Source organism: Calonectris borealis, chromosome 28 (assembly GCF_964195595.1).
Source record: "Calonectris borealis chromosome 28, bCalBor7.hap1.2, whole genome shotgun sequence".
Taxonomy (NCBI): Eukaryota; Metazoa; Chordata; class Aves; order Procellariiformes; family Procellariidae; genus Calonectris; species Calonectris borealis.
The window spans coordinates 1,255,549-1,270,803 of NC_134339.1; the positions used below are offsets into that span (position 1 = coordinate 1,255,549).

At 68.4% G+C, this 15,255-nt stretch overlaps 1 protein-coding gene across 6 annotated transcripts; it reads right to left on the reverse strand.

Annotated features, from left to right (window-relative positions):
• Positions 1 to 4,029: 4,029 nt before the first annotated feature.
• MFSD12 (major facilitator superfamily domain containing 12) lies at positions 4,030 to 14,770 on the reverse strand. Of its 6 annotated transcripts, XM_075175102.1 has the most exons (11): positions 14,446 to 14,770; positions 9,390 to 9,600; positions 8,301 to 8,424; positions 7,858 to 8,055; positions 7,514 to 7,606; positions 7,321 to 7,413; positions 6,424 to 6,594; positions 6,064 to 6,158; positions 5,556 to 5,686; positions 5,361 to 5,451; positions 4,429 to 4,916 (listed from the first exon to the last, which is right to left on the reverse strand). In XM_075175102.1, coding segments are annotated over exons 1-11 (1,497 nt in total). In that variant the 5' UTR covers positions 14,735 to 14,770; the 3' UTR covers positions 4,429 to 4,915. The 6 variants fall into 6 exon arrangements, with proteins under 6 accessions (XP_075031207.1, XP_075031206.1, XP_075031205.1 ...); XM_075175101.1 differs by lacking the exon at positions 5,361 to 5,451 and having other exon boundaries at positions 4,428 to 4,916; XM_075175106.1 differs by lacking the exons at positions 5,361 to 5,451; positions 5,556 to 5,686; positions 14,446 to 14,770 and adding an exon at positions 10,175 to 12,408 and having other exon boundaries at positions 4,030 to 4,916.
• Between the last annotated feature and the right edge of the window lie 485 nt (positions 14,771 to 15,255).

Here is a 15,255-nt window from a genome sequence, read left to right on the forward strand (position 1 = left end):
TGCCCCGTGGTGGCACGCCGCTGGCTGCCGGTGCACGGGGCTCCCCTCGTCTGGCTGCTCAGCAGCCCCCCCATTCCCCCCATGGGCTCTCGGGGCTCACGTGGGGTGCACAACCCCCCATCCCCAGGGAGAGGCTGAGGGCTGGAGGCACCGCGGCCCTGCCAGACCCCTGCCTGCCCCCGTGACTCAGTTTCCCCAGCAGCACAGCCCTGCCCGGCCGCGGGGAGAGCCCGGCAGCCCGTGGGCAGGGGTTAGTCCCTGCCTGCTGCCCCACGGCCCCGGAGGGAGCGGCGCAATTACCATCACGCCAGCCGGCCCCGGGAAAAGCCGCACCCCAGTCCCCGCGCCCTGCCCAGCGCACGGGCCCCAAACCCAGCGCCAGGAGCCACCCGGGCCCCGTCCCGCCAGCTGCACCCTGCCCCGGCCGGAGGGACGGCCTGTGCCCGGCCTGGTCCCCCCGGAGCGGCCGGGCAGCTCCGCTCCCTGCTCGCGGGCGGGGGCCGGGGGGCGACGGCCCCTGGGTCCCTCCCGGTGCTCGGAGCGAGGGTGGGCGGCCGGGCTGGCTCTGGAGGGGACGGGAAGACGGCTCCGCTGCCGGATCCACAGGCGGGCAGCAGAGCCCCCTCGCCGGGGCAGCTCCTGACCAGCCCACGCGGTACCTGGTGGTGGGCACAGCCGAGCCCTCCCGTCCTGTCCCGTCCTGTCCCGTCCCGTCCCGTCCCGTCCCGTCCAGCCTGCCGCCCCGCTCGTGTCCTGCTCCCACTCACGTCCTTCCACAGCCGTCCCCAGCCCGCATTGCCTCCTCCTCCTCCTCCCACTGGCGAGGAAGGGCCGGCAGGCGGGGCCGGGACCGGCAGCAGCAGGTTTGCAGGGAGGCGTCGGGGCAAATACCAGCCCAGGGCTGGCTGGGTGGGAGCCCGCGCCGCCGAGCGCAGGGCACCTGGGGGGCTTGCAAGGGGGCGAAGGGGCATCACCGCCGCCGCCGCGGCAGGGCCGGGGGAGCGCCGCACGCCCCGGCTCCCGGCGGGATGCGGGAAGCCGTCCCGCCACCACGCCCGCCTGCCCACCTTGCCGGGCCCGCGGGCCGGGGGGCTTCTGCACGGGGAGCCCCTCAGGTGTGCTGAGTGTCCGTGGGGTGACGCTGGCTCCAGCCCACGTGTCCCCCGGCAGCGGGAGCCCCACGGGGCAGCCTGAGGGGTGGAAGGGGGCACTAAGCATCCTCATCCCGCAGCTGCAGACCTGCCCACCCCGGGGTTCCCTGGCCACGGCCCTTTGCATCCTCTGGGGCGGTGCGGTGCAGGGCCCCGGCCAGGGAGGGGGTTAAAAACACCCCGAGGTGTGGCTGCCGAGGGCAGAGCTGCCTGTCCAGTGTCTCCTGCCTGCGCTGCCGAGCTGGGGCCGTGCAGCACCCAAACGAGCACCCAGTGGGTGAAAGCGGCTGCTGTGCAAGCCCCTCTCTGACCACAGCCCTCGGGGAGGTGAGGGGGTGGGGGTTCCGCTGCCCCCAAAACAATCTGCAAATGCATCTCCCTCCCAGGCAGAGCCGGCAGCCGGAGCAGCACACCCCGCAATCCTACGGGCACCCTGCAGCACCGCCCACCCGGTGCCCACTCCCCACCTCCAGCCCCACGAGCAGAGGCTCCCTTGTGCCCCGTCCCCTCCCCAGGCAGTCCTGTGGGGCAGGTTTGGCCACCGGCCCCCCCGGGGGTCTCTGCTGCAGGGCAGAAAGTGGCCCCCAGAGGCCAAGCCCCGGGCACGGGCAGAGCGCTGGGAAAAGTGGGGAGGGGGCGAGACCGGGCTGAGCAGAGCCGAGGGTCCGAGCAGCCGGTTGGGGAGAGGCCCTCGCCCTCTCCGCAGGGCGCTGGGGCATGTGCCAAGGCCACCCAGTCTCAGCCCCGGCCCCCGCCCCGGCTCAGACCTTGCTCTCTGGTCCAGGGCTGATAAAGCCTTTCCCACAGCCCCAGCTGGCTGCAGGGAACAGCCATAAACCCCGTGTGCAGCCCGGGCCGACAGCGCAGCGTGGGGTGCTGCAGCCCCCCAGGACCCAGCTCCGTCCCCCCAGGACCCAGCTCTGTCTCCCCAGGACCCAGCTCAGTCCCCCCAGGACCCATCTCCATCCCCCCAGGACCCAGCTCTGTCTCCCCAGGACCCAGCTCAGTCCCCCAGGACCCATCTCCATCCCCCCAGGACCCAGCTCTGACCCCCCCAGGACCCAGCTCCGACCCCCCCAGGACCCAGCTCAGTCCCCCCAGGACCCATCTCCATCCCCCCAGGACCCAGCTCCGCCCCCCCCAGGACCCAGCTCCGACCCCCCAGGACCCAGCTCAGTCCCCCCAGGACCCATCTCCATCCCCCCAGGACCCAGCTCTGTCTCCCCAGGACCCAGCTCAGTCCCCCAGGACCCAGCTCCGACCCCCCCAGGACCCAGCTCCGACCCCCCAGGACCCATCTCCATCCCCCCAGGACCCAGCTCCGACCCCCCCAGGACCCAGCTGCGACCCCCCAGGACCCAGCTCCCCTGCACTCTGGGCGCACACGCTGTGTCACCAACTGCAGTTGCCCACGCACCCGTCACACCCACTCAGCACATGCACACGCAACACACAAACCACTCACCCCCCCCCCCCAGACACACACACGCACCCTGGTGTGCACACGCATGGACGCAGTCTTGCACACACACCTCACACACACTTACACCCCCGTTGCCCACTCACACGCAGACACCCACGCCCCCCCCCCCACTCACCGCGGGGGCTCCGTGGCAGCCCTGGCCCCGCCCCGCGCTCCCGCAGGCCCCGCCCCCGCCCCACCGGCCCCGCCCCTCACAGCCCCGCGCCTGCGCACCCCACGCCCACGTGCCCGGCACGCGGAGGCCCAGCCGACGCGCACACATCACGCACACGCGTGTGCAAGCGCACACCCCGCCCACGTGCACGCACCCCACACACGTGCGGTGCCCGCACGCCTGCCGCAGCGCTCGCACAGCTGCAGCGCACGCCTGCCCGGCGCTGCGTGTGCAGCCACGCCACACGTGTGCGCACGCGTGGGCTCACCCGCGCCCTCGGTCCCCGCGGCCTGACCCCAGCAGGGAGCCAGGCGGTCACGCAGGGCGGGGGCCCAGCAGGGCGAGGGGGCTGCGGGGTGGCACCGGGACCCCCCCCCCATGAGGCAGAGCCAAGGCGGAGCCACTCCACGGGGCTGGCTGTGCCCCGGGGTGCCGCCGCTGTCCCCCGGCCAGGGCCCCCGGGGCAAGCAGAGCTCTCCCAGGGCTGCACCCAGCCCCCCTGCAGCCGCCATTGCCCCCCCCACCCTGCTGAGGTGGGGTGGCCTTGTCTCTCAGCTCTGGTCCACCCAAGGGGCCAAGGAAGGCCCCGCCAGACAGCAGCACGCGCCTGGCTGCGGTGTCCCGGCCCCACGGCCCCCTCATCCCCGGGTGACAGGGGGTGACTCACGGCCACGCAGCAGTCACCCGGGTGCGGACCCCTCCTGCTCCCGGCGGGGCAGGGAGAAGGCGCCTCGCTCCTCATTCCCCTCCAGCAAAGGTTTTACGGCAGGCGGGCGATAACCCGCAGCCCAGGCAGCTGCGGCATCAGCCCCGGCCCCCTCCCGCCTGCAGGCCGCCGTGGGGCCGGGCCCCTCGGGAGCAGGCACCGGCAAAGCCCGCGCTGCCCTGGGACGGCAGCGAGGGTGCGCGGGGAGCCCGAGGCAGGCGATGCATCGTTGCGTGACCGCCGGCTGTTGACCCACCCGCAGCCTGGCCTTTACCCCGGGCTCCCCGTTTCACTTCAGCTGGGGCGGGGAGGGCCCGGCCGAAGCCTCCAGTGCCGGGAGCAGCGGGGACCCGGGCTGCGTCCAGCTGGCCCGGCCCTCCCTGCCGCAGCGCCTCGGTGGCACCGAGCGGGCCCAGGCCGGGCCCACAGGGCGGGAGCGGCCGGGGAGCCGGCCCGGCCCCGCCAGCGCTGCCGGCCGCTGCCAGCGGGGCTCCCACGACTCCGCGGCGCCGGCTCCGCTACGGCAAGGAGAGCCCCCATTGGTTGCCCTGCCCCGGGAGGCGGGACACCCGCACAGGAACCAATCATTAGGCTCCAGCGCTGCTGCGCGGCAGCCATTTTGTTTGCGGGCGCAGCCGCCATCGTTGTTGCGGGCGGCCATCTTGCGGGCCTCTCTCCCTCACTCGCTCCCTCTGCAGGACCCCCCCGCCATTTCACCCGGTGCCGGGGCCTCCCTCTCCGTGGAGGAATAAAGGAGAAAGGGAGAGCACCGTTGGGTCAAACCCCCAAGAGCCCTCGTGCACACCCCAAACCACCTATTCTGCTCCTGCCCCCCCCAGCCATGGGGGTCCCCCACCCCCAGGAGCAGGGCCCAGGCGCTGAGGGTCCTGCCCGAGCGGGGAGGGGCCCAGGGAAGACACCAAGGGCATTTATCCACGGTTAGAGGTGCTTTGTTGTTTTTTTCTTTTTCTCTCCTTTTTCTCCTCCTTTAAAAAGTGCCATTTGTAGATACTGACCTTAGAAAAACAGGTTAAAACCGAGGGCCGGGCGCCTGTCCCCCGTGCTGGGGCCGACCCCCGCAGCCCGGCCCAGGGCCTTCTAGTGTTACGCTTGTGCGAGCACCGGGTGATGTCCACGAGTCCCCAGGCAGGGCACGGGGTGTGGGGGGGGCACACGAGTCCAGTGCAAGGTGACAGGGAGACAGGGCAGGGGCCAAGCCCCCCCGGAGCCCAGCGTCCCCGTCCCGGTGCCGTCCCCTGCGGTGGAGGTCCCTCCAGGCAGAGCTCAGCGGCGTGGACACCACGGCGGCCGAGGACACGGGCCCTGCTCAGTTGACGGTGCTGCTCTGGATCCTTCCCTCCACACTCTCCGTCGCGCCGTAGGGGGTCCCCGCCCCGCTCAGCCCCTGCAGGCAGACAGCATCTGCAGGGACGGGAGGGAAGGGGCGGGTTAGGAGCCACTGCAGCTGCTGGGGTGACCCCCCACTCTCCCGCCCCTGGCAGGAGGGGCCCTCGCACGTCCCCAAGGCAGCAGGGGGGCGGCCTGTCCTCTCCCCAGAGCAAGACACAGGCGCCCAGCTGGGCAGAGAGGCAGCTGCTAAGCTGGCACCAAGCACCGGTGCCTGGGTCCCTGGCCTGGCAAAGGGCTCCCCATCCCCAAACCCTGCCCCCATATTTGGCTACCAGCACGCAGAGCAGCCCCTGCCACCCCTCGGTGACCCACGGGGTGCCGGGGTCAGCATGGCCATCGCAGGGCTGGGAAGGGGTGGATTCTGCCCTCCAGGAGGGCACAGCAAGCAGGCGCAGCCCCCGGCTCCAGGGCCAGGAGCAGCAGAAGCGGGATGGTGGCCCTGCCCCATGAGCCTACCATGAGGGTCCCCCTGCGGGCAGAGCTGCGGGTGTTCCCGCAGCCAGCCCTGCCACGGCACCTCCCGCCGCCTCCCCGCAGCCGGGGCCATCTGGAAAGACACTTTCGCTTCAGCCCAGGCTGGCCCAGGACATGGGGCTCCCAGTGCCCCCAGCCACAGGCCTGGCCCCCCCCAGTGCCCCCAGCCCCACTCACGGTAGCGGACACGGATGGGCCAGACCATGATGCAGCACAGAGAGGCGATGGCAGCGATAGCAATGCCTCCGGTGACCAACACCATCACCCAGTGGTAGAAGCTGATGCAGGCAGGGCAGCAGAGCTCGGTCCTGCAGGGAGAGGGCAGGGACTGACTTGGTGGCCAGGACCGGAGCTTGGCCCAGTGCTGCCCAAGTGCCCTGGGGCTGCTGACAGCGGTCCGACATCCCTGGTGTCGGGACTGGTTCACACTGGGACGTGAGGGAAAGGTCCAGGGCAAAGAGAGAGGGCAGCACCCTGGACATTGAGATCCCCAGCCCCTTCGTGCGTGCCAGAGATGCAGCCCTCGTCTAGGGCCAGAAGAGAAGTCGAGGAAGGATTTAAGACAAATCAGAGCTGGTTTCCACCCATGTCTCTCGCTCCAAACCAGGGATATTTGCTGCCTGGTCCCCAGACGATGTGGCGGGGGCTGCCACTGGGAGGGTTCCCACCCCGCAGGGACGCTTACGGGCACGGGTGCAGGTTCTGGATCGCCATCACAGCCAGGCCGTTGGCCATCTTGTCCGTGAAGCTCATGGCGCCGTAGACGAACGCGCCGCTGTGCTGCGAGGGGAGAGGAAACCTCATCGGCCTCTGCGCTGAGGCCAGCCCCGCAACACAGCCCAGCGGGCGCCGCCAGCGAGAGCCTTGTGCCCTCTCATGGGCAGAGCCCATATTACAGCAGAGCCCGGGCACACGGGACAGGGCTGCCCGCACCCCTACAGCAGAGCCCCCTTGCAGGGGTCTCCGTCCCCTCCGATCCCACGCCAGCCTGCTCCAAGCCCCGCTGTGACACCCTGGTCCATCCCGGCCGGAGGAGCAGATGTACCGTGTTGGTGCCGATGAGGTCTGCTGTCATGGAGAGGGAGGTGACCAGGATAGTGGCGGAGCCAGCCCCAAGCAGCGCGGCTGCCCCATAGATCTCCGCTCCGATCTGCCTGGCCAGGGTCACCCAGGAGGCAAAGGCCAAGATCACCAGGATGCCCACGAAGTAGGTCAGCTGCTCCGGGCCAGCGTGGGGACAAGCAGAGGGAGAAGGGAGAGCTCAGACCTCGGCTCGGCTGACACCCAGCAAGGCAGGGGTGAGTGGGGAGGGCACAGGGCCAGCTGCTGCCTAGGACCCGCGGGGGACAGCCCTGGCTCTCTCCCGGCTGGTTTTAAACAAGGAACCCCCAAACGGCAAAGGCCTTGCAGTGGTCCAGGCTGTTTCAGCGATGGCCGCAGCCTCAGTGCCAGGCCCCCAGCAGAGCTGCAGGCAGGGTGCCTGCGTAGGGCACGGGGACGCCCAACCGGCAGGAAAGGTGGGGGCTTACTGGGGAACGGTGATGCTGCAGTGCGGAGAGCTGGCACTGCAGGCACTGCAGACCCCCACACTCCATGCCTGCCCAGGGTCGCTCAGCCAAACCCCCCCTCTGCCTCTCACGGGCACCATGGGGCTCTCCCTGCCCGGTCAGGACTGCACAGGACAGGCTGACTCTGGCATCACTTTCCCCAACCTCAGAGATGTGCAGGATAGGCCCATGCCCCCTCACCCTGCCCACCACCCACACTGGCCCAGCAGGACCCACGCTGCAGCAGGGGGTCATCTGCAGAGGATGCACGAGGGGTCCCTGCTCTCCAGCCAGGCTCAGGTGTGCTGAGTGCCCTGCTCCCTCGTGCAGTCAGGATCTGGCCCTGGGCTTCTCCTTGGGTCTAACTCAAACCTCACCAGGTGCCCAGGACTCACATTTCGACCTATCCACTTATTCACAGGCTTCATGAGGAAGGAGGAGAGGAAGCCACTGACGTACATCACCAGGGGGATGGTGGCGATGTATTTCTGCAAGAGACGAGGACACAGAGATGACATCCGGATCATCGGCACAGGACCCCTGCCCACACAACCTCGACACGCGGGCAGGGACCTGCCCCGCACCCACCTTGGGCAGCAGCAGCGAGTTGGTCAGGTACATGGCGATGTAGGTCTGGGACAGGTTGACGATGAGCCGGGTGGACATGTAGAGCACTGCAACCTGTGAGGGGGCAGAGACAGGGCACCACCGCTCAGCCAGCGCAAGCTGGAGGTAGGGAAGGCTGGCACCTTCCATGCCCAACCCTCTCCTGGCACAGATGCCCACTGAGAAGGGGACAGCCCCCCTGATGTGGTAGGCGGGTGCCCAGTGCAGCCCATCTCTCCATCCTCACCCGCACCAGGGGCACGTCCCACTGCCAGAGGATGCCCACAGCCCAGGACAGGCGCCGCCAGCCCTGCCCGCAGCCGTACCTGGTAGAAGGCAGGCTCCAGCAGCCAGTCTTTCCAGATCAGCAGTGGGCGCGTGGGGCTCGTAGGCTCCTTCTGCAGCAGGGGCGTGCTCTCCTCCAGCTGGGGCAGCGAGCCCGGCGGGTACGGCTTCTCTTTGGTGCCCAGGTGGAAGACGAGGGAGAACACGGCCCCCAGCCCCACCACAATGAGGGACAGGTTCTGGGTGAGGCAGAGGGGGTGAGCATAGCAGGGGATGCCCTTTGCCTGCCCATCAGCCACCCCCCAGCAGTCTGGGGGATAAAGAAGGGTTCCCGAAAACCCAGGTAGAGCTCAGCGCAGCCCCTGCCCAGTGCAGTAGGTGAGATTTCAGGGCACTGCTGTTTCGCTCCCTCCAGTACCTCCCCCATTGAGCCATGTCCCACCCAGGGAAGAGAGGACCCCAGGGACTGAGCCCTGCCACCTACCCGAAATATAGGGACATCCTGGATGCCTAGGTGCTCTGTGCGGTCAGGCTGGTCCACCTGGAAGTTCAGCAGGAGCCAGGCCAGGCCGTACACAGTGATATTGGCCATGACGGTAAAGGCATACCTGGGGGGAGACAGCACCTCAGGGTGATGCAGAGGGACAAGCACGGCTCCAGGCACGGCGGGGACACCTCGACCCAAGGCTGCCCTCCAAGCCAGGCATGCGAGAGCCAGCTTTGCACCCCAGTCTCATTGCTGAGGCGACACCCCCAAGAGCACGCAGCATCTGGCCAGGCATTAGCCTTACTGGTGCACCTCCCAGCACGCCCAGTCCAAGCCTCGGGGCACGACTGGGAGGAAACGAATATCCGTCTGGGTCAGCCTGTCCACCGTCCAGTCACAGCTCACCTCTGCCCCAAGGATGCCCCGAGCTGCCCCACCCGGTGCCCCCATGCCAGACCCCTTGGCCCAAGGGTTACCCCAGCGCTGCCCCACATCCTCCCTGCCCGGCTGCGCTGCCGTCCCCGCTCTGCTGCCGGAAGGAGAACTTCCTCCCACCGGGGCAGATAACCAAGCCCTGCTCCGTCTGATAAACACTCCTTCCCGCAGCCCGATCCTGCCAGATAAGCAGCACTGAGCGGGGCTCCGTGCACGGAGCTGCATGCGCTGCCCAGCCTGGCCCCGGGGCCATCCCCAGCTATGGGACAGCCTGCACAGGGCCATGCCCAGCTCTCCCTGGGATATCCAGGGGGTCTGTTCTTCCCCCGTGAGCATCACCCTCCAGTCCCGAAGGAGAAGTGCACCCAGCTCAGGGAAGTGCCCCACGGGCTGTGTCACCAACGTCCCTGGCATCAGGACATTCCCTCCTGGCACCAATGGGTTTGGGCCACCAACCCAGAAGACCGGTGTCACTTGGACACATCCTGCAGGACACCCACAGGGCTCAGTCCTGGTCCTGCTGTACCGAGGGCTCAAGTGTGCCATGGCACCCAGGGGACATCAGACCCGTGGCGCCCAGGGGACCTCTCGTCACACAAGCGATGGGACCCGGCGCAGGTTCAGGGGACACCTAGGTCTGGCCGGGCTCACCTGAAAGCTGTGAGCTCCACCTTCTCATGGTCACTGGTCACCAGCTCGGGGATGAGGGACAGGTGGGAGATCTGTGTGGCCGCCCAGCCGAATTGGAAGATGATGATGAAGGGGAGGTAGTAGATGAAGGCTGCCCACTGCGGCGTGTTCTCCTTGCAACCCAGGCAGGGGTTGAAGATGAAGGGGAAGGACACGAGGACGCAGGTGGTGCCTGGGAAGAGAGCGGAGCAGTGAGAGGCTGCAAGCCCTGTTTCCCTGGGACCCCAACGGCCCCAGCCAGCTCAGACACAGATGGACAGACAGAGCCAGCCCTCTGCTAGGACAGGTCCTACCCCACAGGGCTGGGGAGGGAGGTGGGCCCCTTCCCCCAGCCAGGTGAGACACATGGAGCCCCAGAGCCCCCCTCGCCCCGTCCTGCACACAGGGCGATGTTCTTCCCAGCGACAAGAGAAGACAGACACACGTCAGCAGACTTTTCCCCAGTCAAGCTCCCCCCACAAAGTGCAGCACCATCTCACACCTGCTCTGTCCCCCCCAAAACGCCAGAGGACAGACCCTTATGCCGTCATGACACGCAGCCACCGAGGGCTTCTCCCCCCATCTCCAGCCTGCAGATAACCAGCCCCAAGGACGTGCACCGCCTGCCTGAGGGTGATAAGGCACCCCGAGGGCCAAGAGGGCTCTTGGCTGTCCCGCGAGCGCAGGGCCAGCCCATCTGTCCCCTTGTCCCTTCTCCCATGGGGCTGGCAGAGGGAGCCACGCTCCCTCCATGCTTGCAGAGTCACCTGCAGAGCGATGGCCAGGGACACCTCCAGGGCAACGGGGGGGACAGGAGCAGATCTGCCCCCCACGCCGGGCTCTGAGTCATGGGAAGGTCCCGGCTGAGTCAGGGACAACAGAGCCAGGCTCCTCCCTCTGCTGCAGCGTGACGCGTGGGGACGCCTGCGTGGAGCAGGCAGGGACAGGCTGGCTTCTCCCTCCCCCTTCACAAGGTTACGGAGCAAATCTGCTGAGATGCTCCGCTGCTCCCAAGGCCCAGGCGCCGATGCGGAGATGGCCACGTGCCCGTTCTGCACGTCCCCAGCTTCACCGGGCCCTGCCGAAGAGCCGCGGGAACCTGTTCCTATAGCTGAGGGGAACCCGCAGCCGCTTTGCCAGGTCCCCAAGGTCCCCTCTCCAGGGGACTTTGCAAGATCCTCCTCCTCACGAGCGATTTCTCCTCCTCTCATGAACAGCAATTCCTCCTCCCCATCGCTTCCACGTGGCACAGCCACCCCAGCTGCCAGAGGGCCGGGGCAAAGCGGTTCTCCCTGCGCCGAGGGCAGGCAGCGACAATCCCAGCCCGGCTCAGATCCATCCTGAACAAGGACCCCAGCAGGATGCTGGGTGCTGCCCTGCACTGGCTCGCCGCCGGCTCTGGTGCTCCAGGAGCTCCCCGAAGGACAGGGGACTCAGGCACACTGCAGTGTTTCTGCTCCACACAAGCCACCAGGACGGGAAGGGTCCAAGAAGGTTCAAACCAGACCAGACCTCCTTTGTTCCCTGCTAGAGGGCTGTTGGTTTTAACGGAGCCCCATCTGGAAGATCAGGGAGGTTCTGCCCCTTCCCCAGTCCCGGGGCCCTGCAGGGTCGGGCTCTGCAGTCCCCTAAGGGCTGTGAGGGACTTGCCCATGTCCCCAGGAGAGCGCTGGGGCAGGAGCTGCGGGCCCCAGGCTGCTGCAGCCTCCACGTCCACCCCTGCGCCCACCCACGAGCCATCACACATGCAGGAGACTCCTGTCACTCCCTCCTCCTCATGGCCCCCAGGGACAGGCAGTGCCCACCCCCGAGGCCACCCCCACGGAGCTGCGCTCCTCTGGCATGGGGCTGTGAGCTGCATCCCGACACCGCACACCCCCAGGTCTGCCCAAGCGAATGCAGCTTCACTGTGAGCCAGAGGGGCCCTAGGGACCCCCCACTCTCCCAAGCAGGGCCGTGGGAGCCCCCCAAGACCACCCTGCCCATCCCTGCAGCATCCCCGAGCAGGCAGCAGAGGTCCAGGCTCTCATCTCCTGGCCCTGCAGGGCAGGATCATGGGAATGCCAGGCTGCGCGGCACCGGCGCCCCAGGCAGAGAATTTGGTACGGCGCTGCCAGACCGGCTCAGGCAGGCAGCAAAGAGCCGCTCATCCTTCCCACCCCACTCGGCAGGAAGCTGTCCCCAAAAAGAGCCGGCGAGCAGGCAGGTCGGCGTGTGGGGTGAGCCACCCAGGACCGCCGGCACTGGCAGCCCAGCGCCGTGGTGGGGAGATGCCACTGATAGCAACTCGTGGTATCTCTCCCCCGCCGAGACTGTGGTTTCACAACATTTCCTCTGATCTGAGCACGAGTTGCCACCAGACGAGCCGCCCCACTCCCATGCGAAGCATCTTGCCGCAGCGTGACTGAGTGAGCCGAGAGCGGTACCGGCACAGCCAGTTCCAACAGGTTTGCTGGCCCCACTCGGTCGCACCGTGGTCAGCCAAGGGAGGCGGCAGGGCAGCCCCCACCTTCTAGGAATAATGCACACTCTGGCCAGGGAAACGCAGCCTCCGTCCGTGCCTGCAGCCTCCACCCGTGCTGCTGGAGCAGGCGGGGCTGGGCAGAATGCTCTGCTCCCCGCAGCAGGGAGCGGAGGCGGCCGAGGCAGCTGCAGCCCCCGTGCAAGATGTGATTCAGGACTTCCCCTTCGGTGCACGCTAGGCAGCACCCAGCTGGAGTGGACCGGCCCAGGGAGGGGGGGAAACACAGCTCCAGCCACTTCCCTAAATCTAGGGCACAGATCTAGCTGACACCGCGGCGGGGGGGTGAAGCTGCCCCCACCCCAACACCCTCTCTGAGTCGCCCAGCAAAGCTCCGGGGAGATCAACCACCTTATCAGGCTATTGTTCGGTTGCACGAAGCGGTTGGCCAAGATAAATTCGCGATCAAGATAAGAGCACCCACACTACAACCGTCCTCTCTCCGTGCGGGTTCACTCTGGGCGAGCCAGCACTCGGACGTTAACGTACCATTACCGGGAGGAAGCATCGAGGGTCTTTATCTCTGGCTGTCGATGGACATGTCTTCATGCTAAATGCCCCATGCCCCGTCCGGGTCAGTAGGGACGGGGCAGGCTCCTGTGCTGGTCGCGGCACCGAGGACCCTTCTCCAGGTCACGCTGTCCCCTCAGAGAGGGACCCCGACACGGGAGTCCCCACCAGCCCCTGCACTTCATTGCATTTTTTGCCCCCAGGGCACGATGCAAGACGAGCGCCTGTTAAAAACTCACAGGGAGCCGGTACCTCCTCCACATCCCCACGGGGCCCTTACTCACCGGGCGCCGGCTGCCTTCCCCTGCCGCAAACGCAGCACGCGGGGTGCCCAGCCCCGGCACGGTCAAGAGCCCCGCACCACAGCGTCACGCATGGGGACAACCGAGAGCTGCCCGGCCACAGGCAAGTCCCAGGTAAACCCCCGGGCTTCCGGGAAAGCCCAGATTTTACTGTTGGTCTTCTTTTTGCTGCAGCATCAACCAGCTAAGCACACAGCCCTCACCCCGATGCGATGCCACCCACACGCAGAGGGACACAGGGACACCCTGCAGCCCCCCGCTGCCGCACAGGGATGGCCCGAGGGACAGTGGGGAGCCCCGGGCTGTGAGCGCCCAGGCAGCCCCGCTGCTGCAGCACGGGCCACCGGGATGGGGACAGTGCCCCAGCAGGACGGGGACGCTGCAGTGCCCCTTCCCCATCCAGGTTCAGCCATCCATGTCTGGGGGACCCCTAAGCACCCTGCTGTTCTCCCCAGGGCTGTCCCCTACACATGGGGCACCCCAGTCACCACCTCATTGCCATGGGGGATGCTGCCCCTCCATATGGGGCACCCCAGAAAGGCATCTCCTGGTCTGCACCCCTCCACGCAGGGCACCCCGGGCCCATCTCCCCTACCCAGGACGTTGCCGCCCCAGCCCTGATATTGCCTAGGGCTGGTTCACTCTCCACACAGGGCACCCAGCAAAGCCCCCCCAGGGCAGCCCCCCTTCCACGGGGGGGCTGCTCCCTTCCACCCCGGGGCACCCAGTTCTGCTCACTCCTGGAGCTGCCCTTCTCCATCTGGGGGGGACCCAGTGCCCACCTCACTGCCACGGGGTCTGTTCTCCCCTCCAGGCAGGGCGACCCAGGAAGGCTTCCCTGGGGCTGACCCTGACCCCAGAAAGACTCCCCCAGCGCCACCCATCTCCACCCAGGGCACCCTGGAAAGGCACCTTCGGTCCCCCCCACCCAGGGCATCCCAGAAAGGCACCCCAGTTCCCCGCCTCATCCAGAGCATCCCCAAGGCTGACCCCCTACCCCAGAAAGGTGCTCCCAGGGCTGACCCCCCCACACTCAGAGCACCCCAGAAAGGCACCCGTCTCCACTCAGGGCATCCCAGAAAGGCACCCTTGGTCCAGTTCCCCACCCCGGGCACCCCAGAAAGGCATTCCAGGGCTGATCCTGCACCCCAGAAAGGCTCCCCCATCTCCACCCTGGATAAGCACCCTCAGTTCCCCCAGCCAGGGCATCCCAGAAAGCTCCCCCCCAGGGCCATCCCTCTCCACCCAAGGCACCCCAGAAAGGCTCTCCCAGGGTCACCCATCTCCACCCAGGGCACCCTGGATAGGCACCCTGGGTTGCCCCAGCCAGGGCACCCCAGAAAGCCCCCCTCGGGCCATCCCTCTCCACTCAGGGCATCCCAGAAAGACACCCCGAGTGCCCCCACCCAGGGCACCCCAGAAAGCCCCCCTCGGGCCATCCCTCTCCACTCAGGGCATCCCAGAAAGGCACCCGAGTGCCCCCACCCAGGGCACCTCAGAAAGCCCCCCCCGGGCCATCCCTCTCCACTCAGGGCATCCCAGAAAGACACCCCGAGTACCCCCACCCGTGGCACCCCAGAAAGCCCCCCCCGGGCCACCCCTCTCCACCCAGGGCACCCCAGAAAGCCACCCCGAGTGCCCCCACGCAGGACACCCCAGCAAAGCCCTCGCCAGGTCCCCCCCCCCAGGCCACCCCAGCACCCACCGGCGAGGTGCCAGGACTTCCTCCGCCCGTAGCGGCCGCAGCCGGCGGAGCGGTCGGCCTCGTAGCCGAGGAGCGGCGTGCAGAGCCCGTCGGCCGCCTGCCCGGCCAGCAGCAGGGCGCCGGCCAGGCGGTGGCCGTAGCCCAGCACGGCGTGCAGGTAGAGCAGCAGGTAGGTGAACCACAGCGAGGCGCAGAGGTCGTTCAGGAAGTGCCCGGCCGCGAAGCTCAGCCGCGCCCGCAGCGGCAGCTCCGCGGCTCCCGCACCCGCACCCGCCGGGGGCTCCGCCATGCCGCGCCGCCGCCGCCGGCCCGCAGCGCCCGGGACGGGACGGGACGGGGCGGGGCGGGGCTGCGGCGCTGCCCGGCCCCGCCGTTCCGGTGCTCCCCGCCTCTGCCGCCCCCCGCGGGGCCGCCCCTCCCGCGCCGGGGGAGGATGCTGCGAGCGGTGCCCGCCAGGGCTCCGAGCCCCCGGGCCCGACGGGCGCCGGGGCCTCGGAGCGGGGCGGGGCTGGGGTGCGTCGGGGTACGGGAGTGAGGGTACGGGGGTCCTGGTGGTGGGCACTGGAACCAGTGGGGGGGGGGGACTGGGGTCACTGGGACGCTGGGGTTACTACTGGTGTTGTGGGGACCCCCCACTGGGGTGCATGCTGGGGTTACTGGGAGCAGTGTGGGGTACTGGGGTCACTGGGACGCTGGGGTGACTACTGGGGTCATGGGGACCCCCCACCTGGGTGCATGCTGGGGTTACTGGGAGCAGTGTGGGGTACTGGGGTCATTGGGATGCTGGGGTGACTACTGGCATCATGGGGA

Bases quoted from the DNA above. Each gene is read 5' to 3' on its own strand.
- MFSD12 (XM_075175101.1), bottom strand. From the start codon at position 14,734: ATGGCGGAGCCCCCGGCGGGTGCGGGTGCGGGAGCCGCGGAGCTGCCG. The intron at 7,607-7,857 runs GTACGGCTGCGG...GCCCCCTCACAG, and splicing joins TGGAGCCTGCCTTCTACCAG to GTTGCAGTGCTCTACATGTC. The intron at 4,917-5,555 runs GTGAGTGGGGCT...CCGTCCCTGCAG, and splicing joins GCCCATCCGTGTCCGCTACC to ATGCTGTCTGCCTGCAGGGG.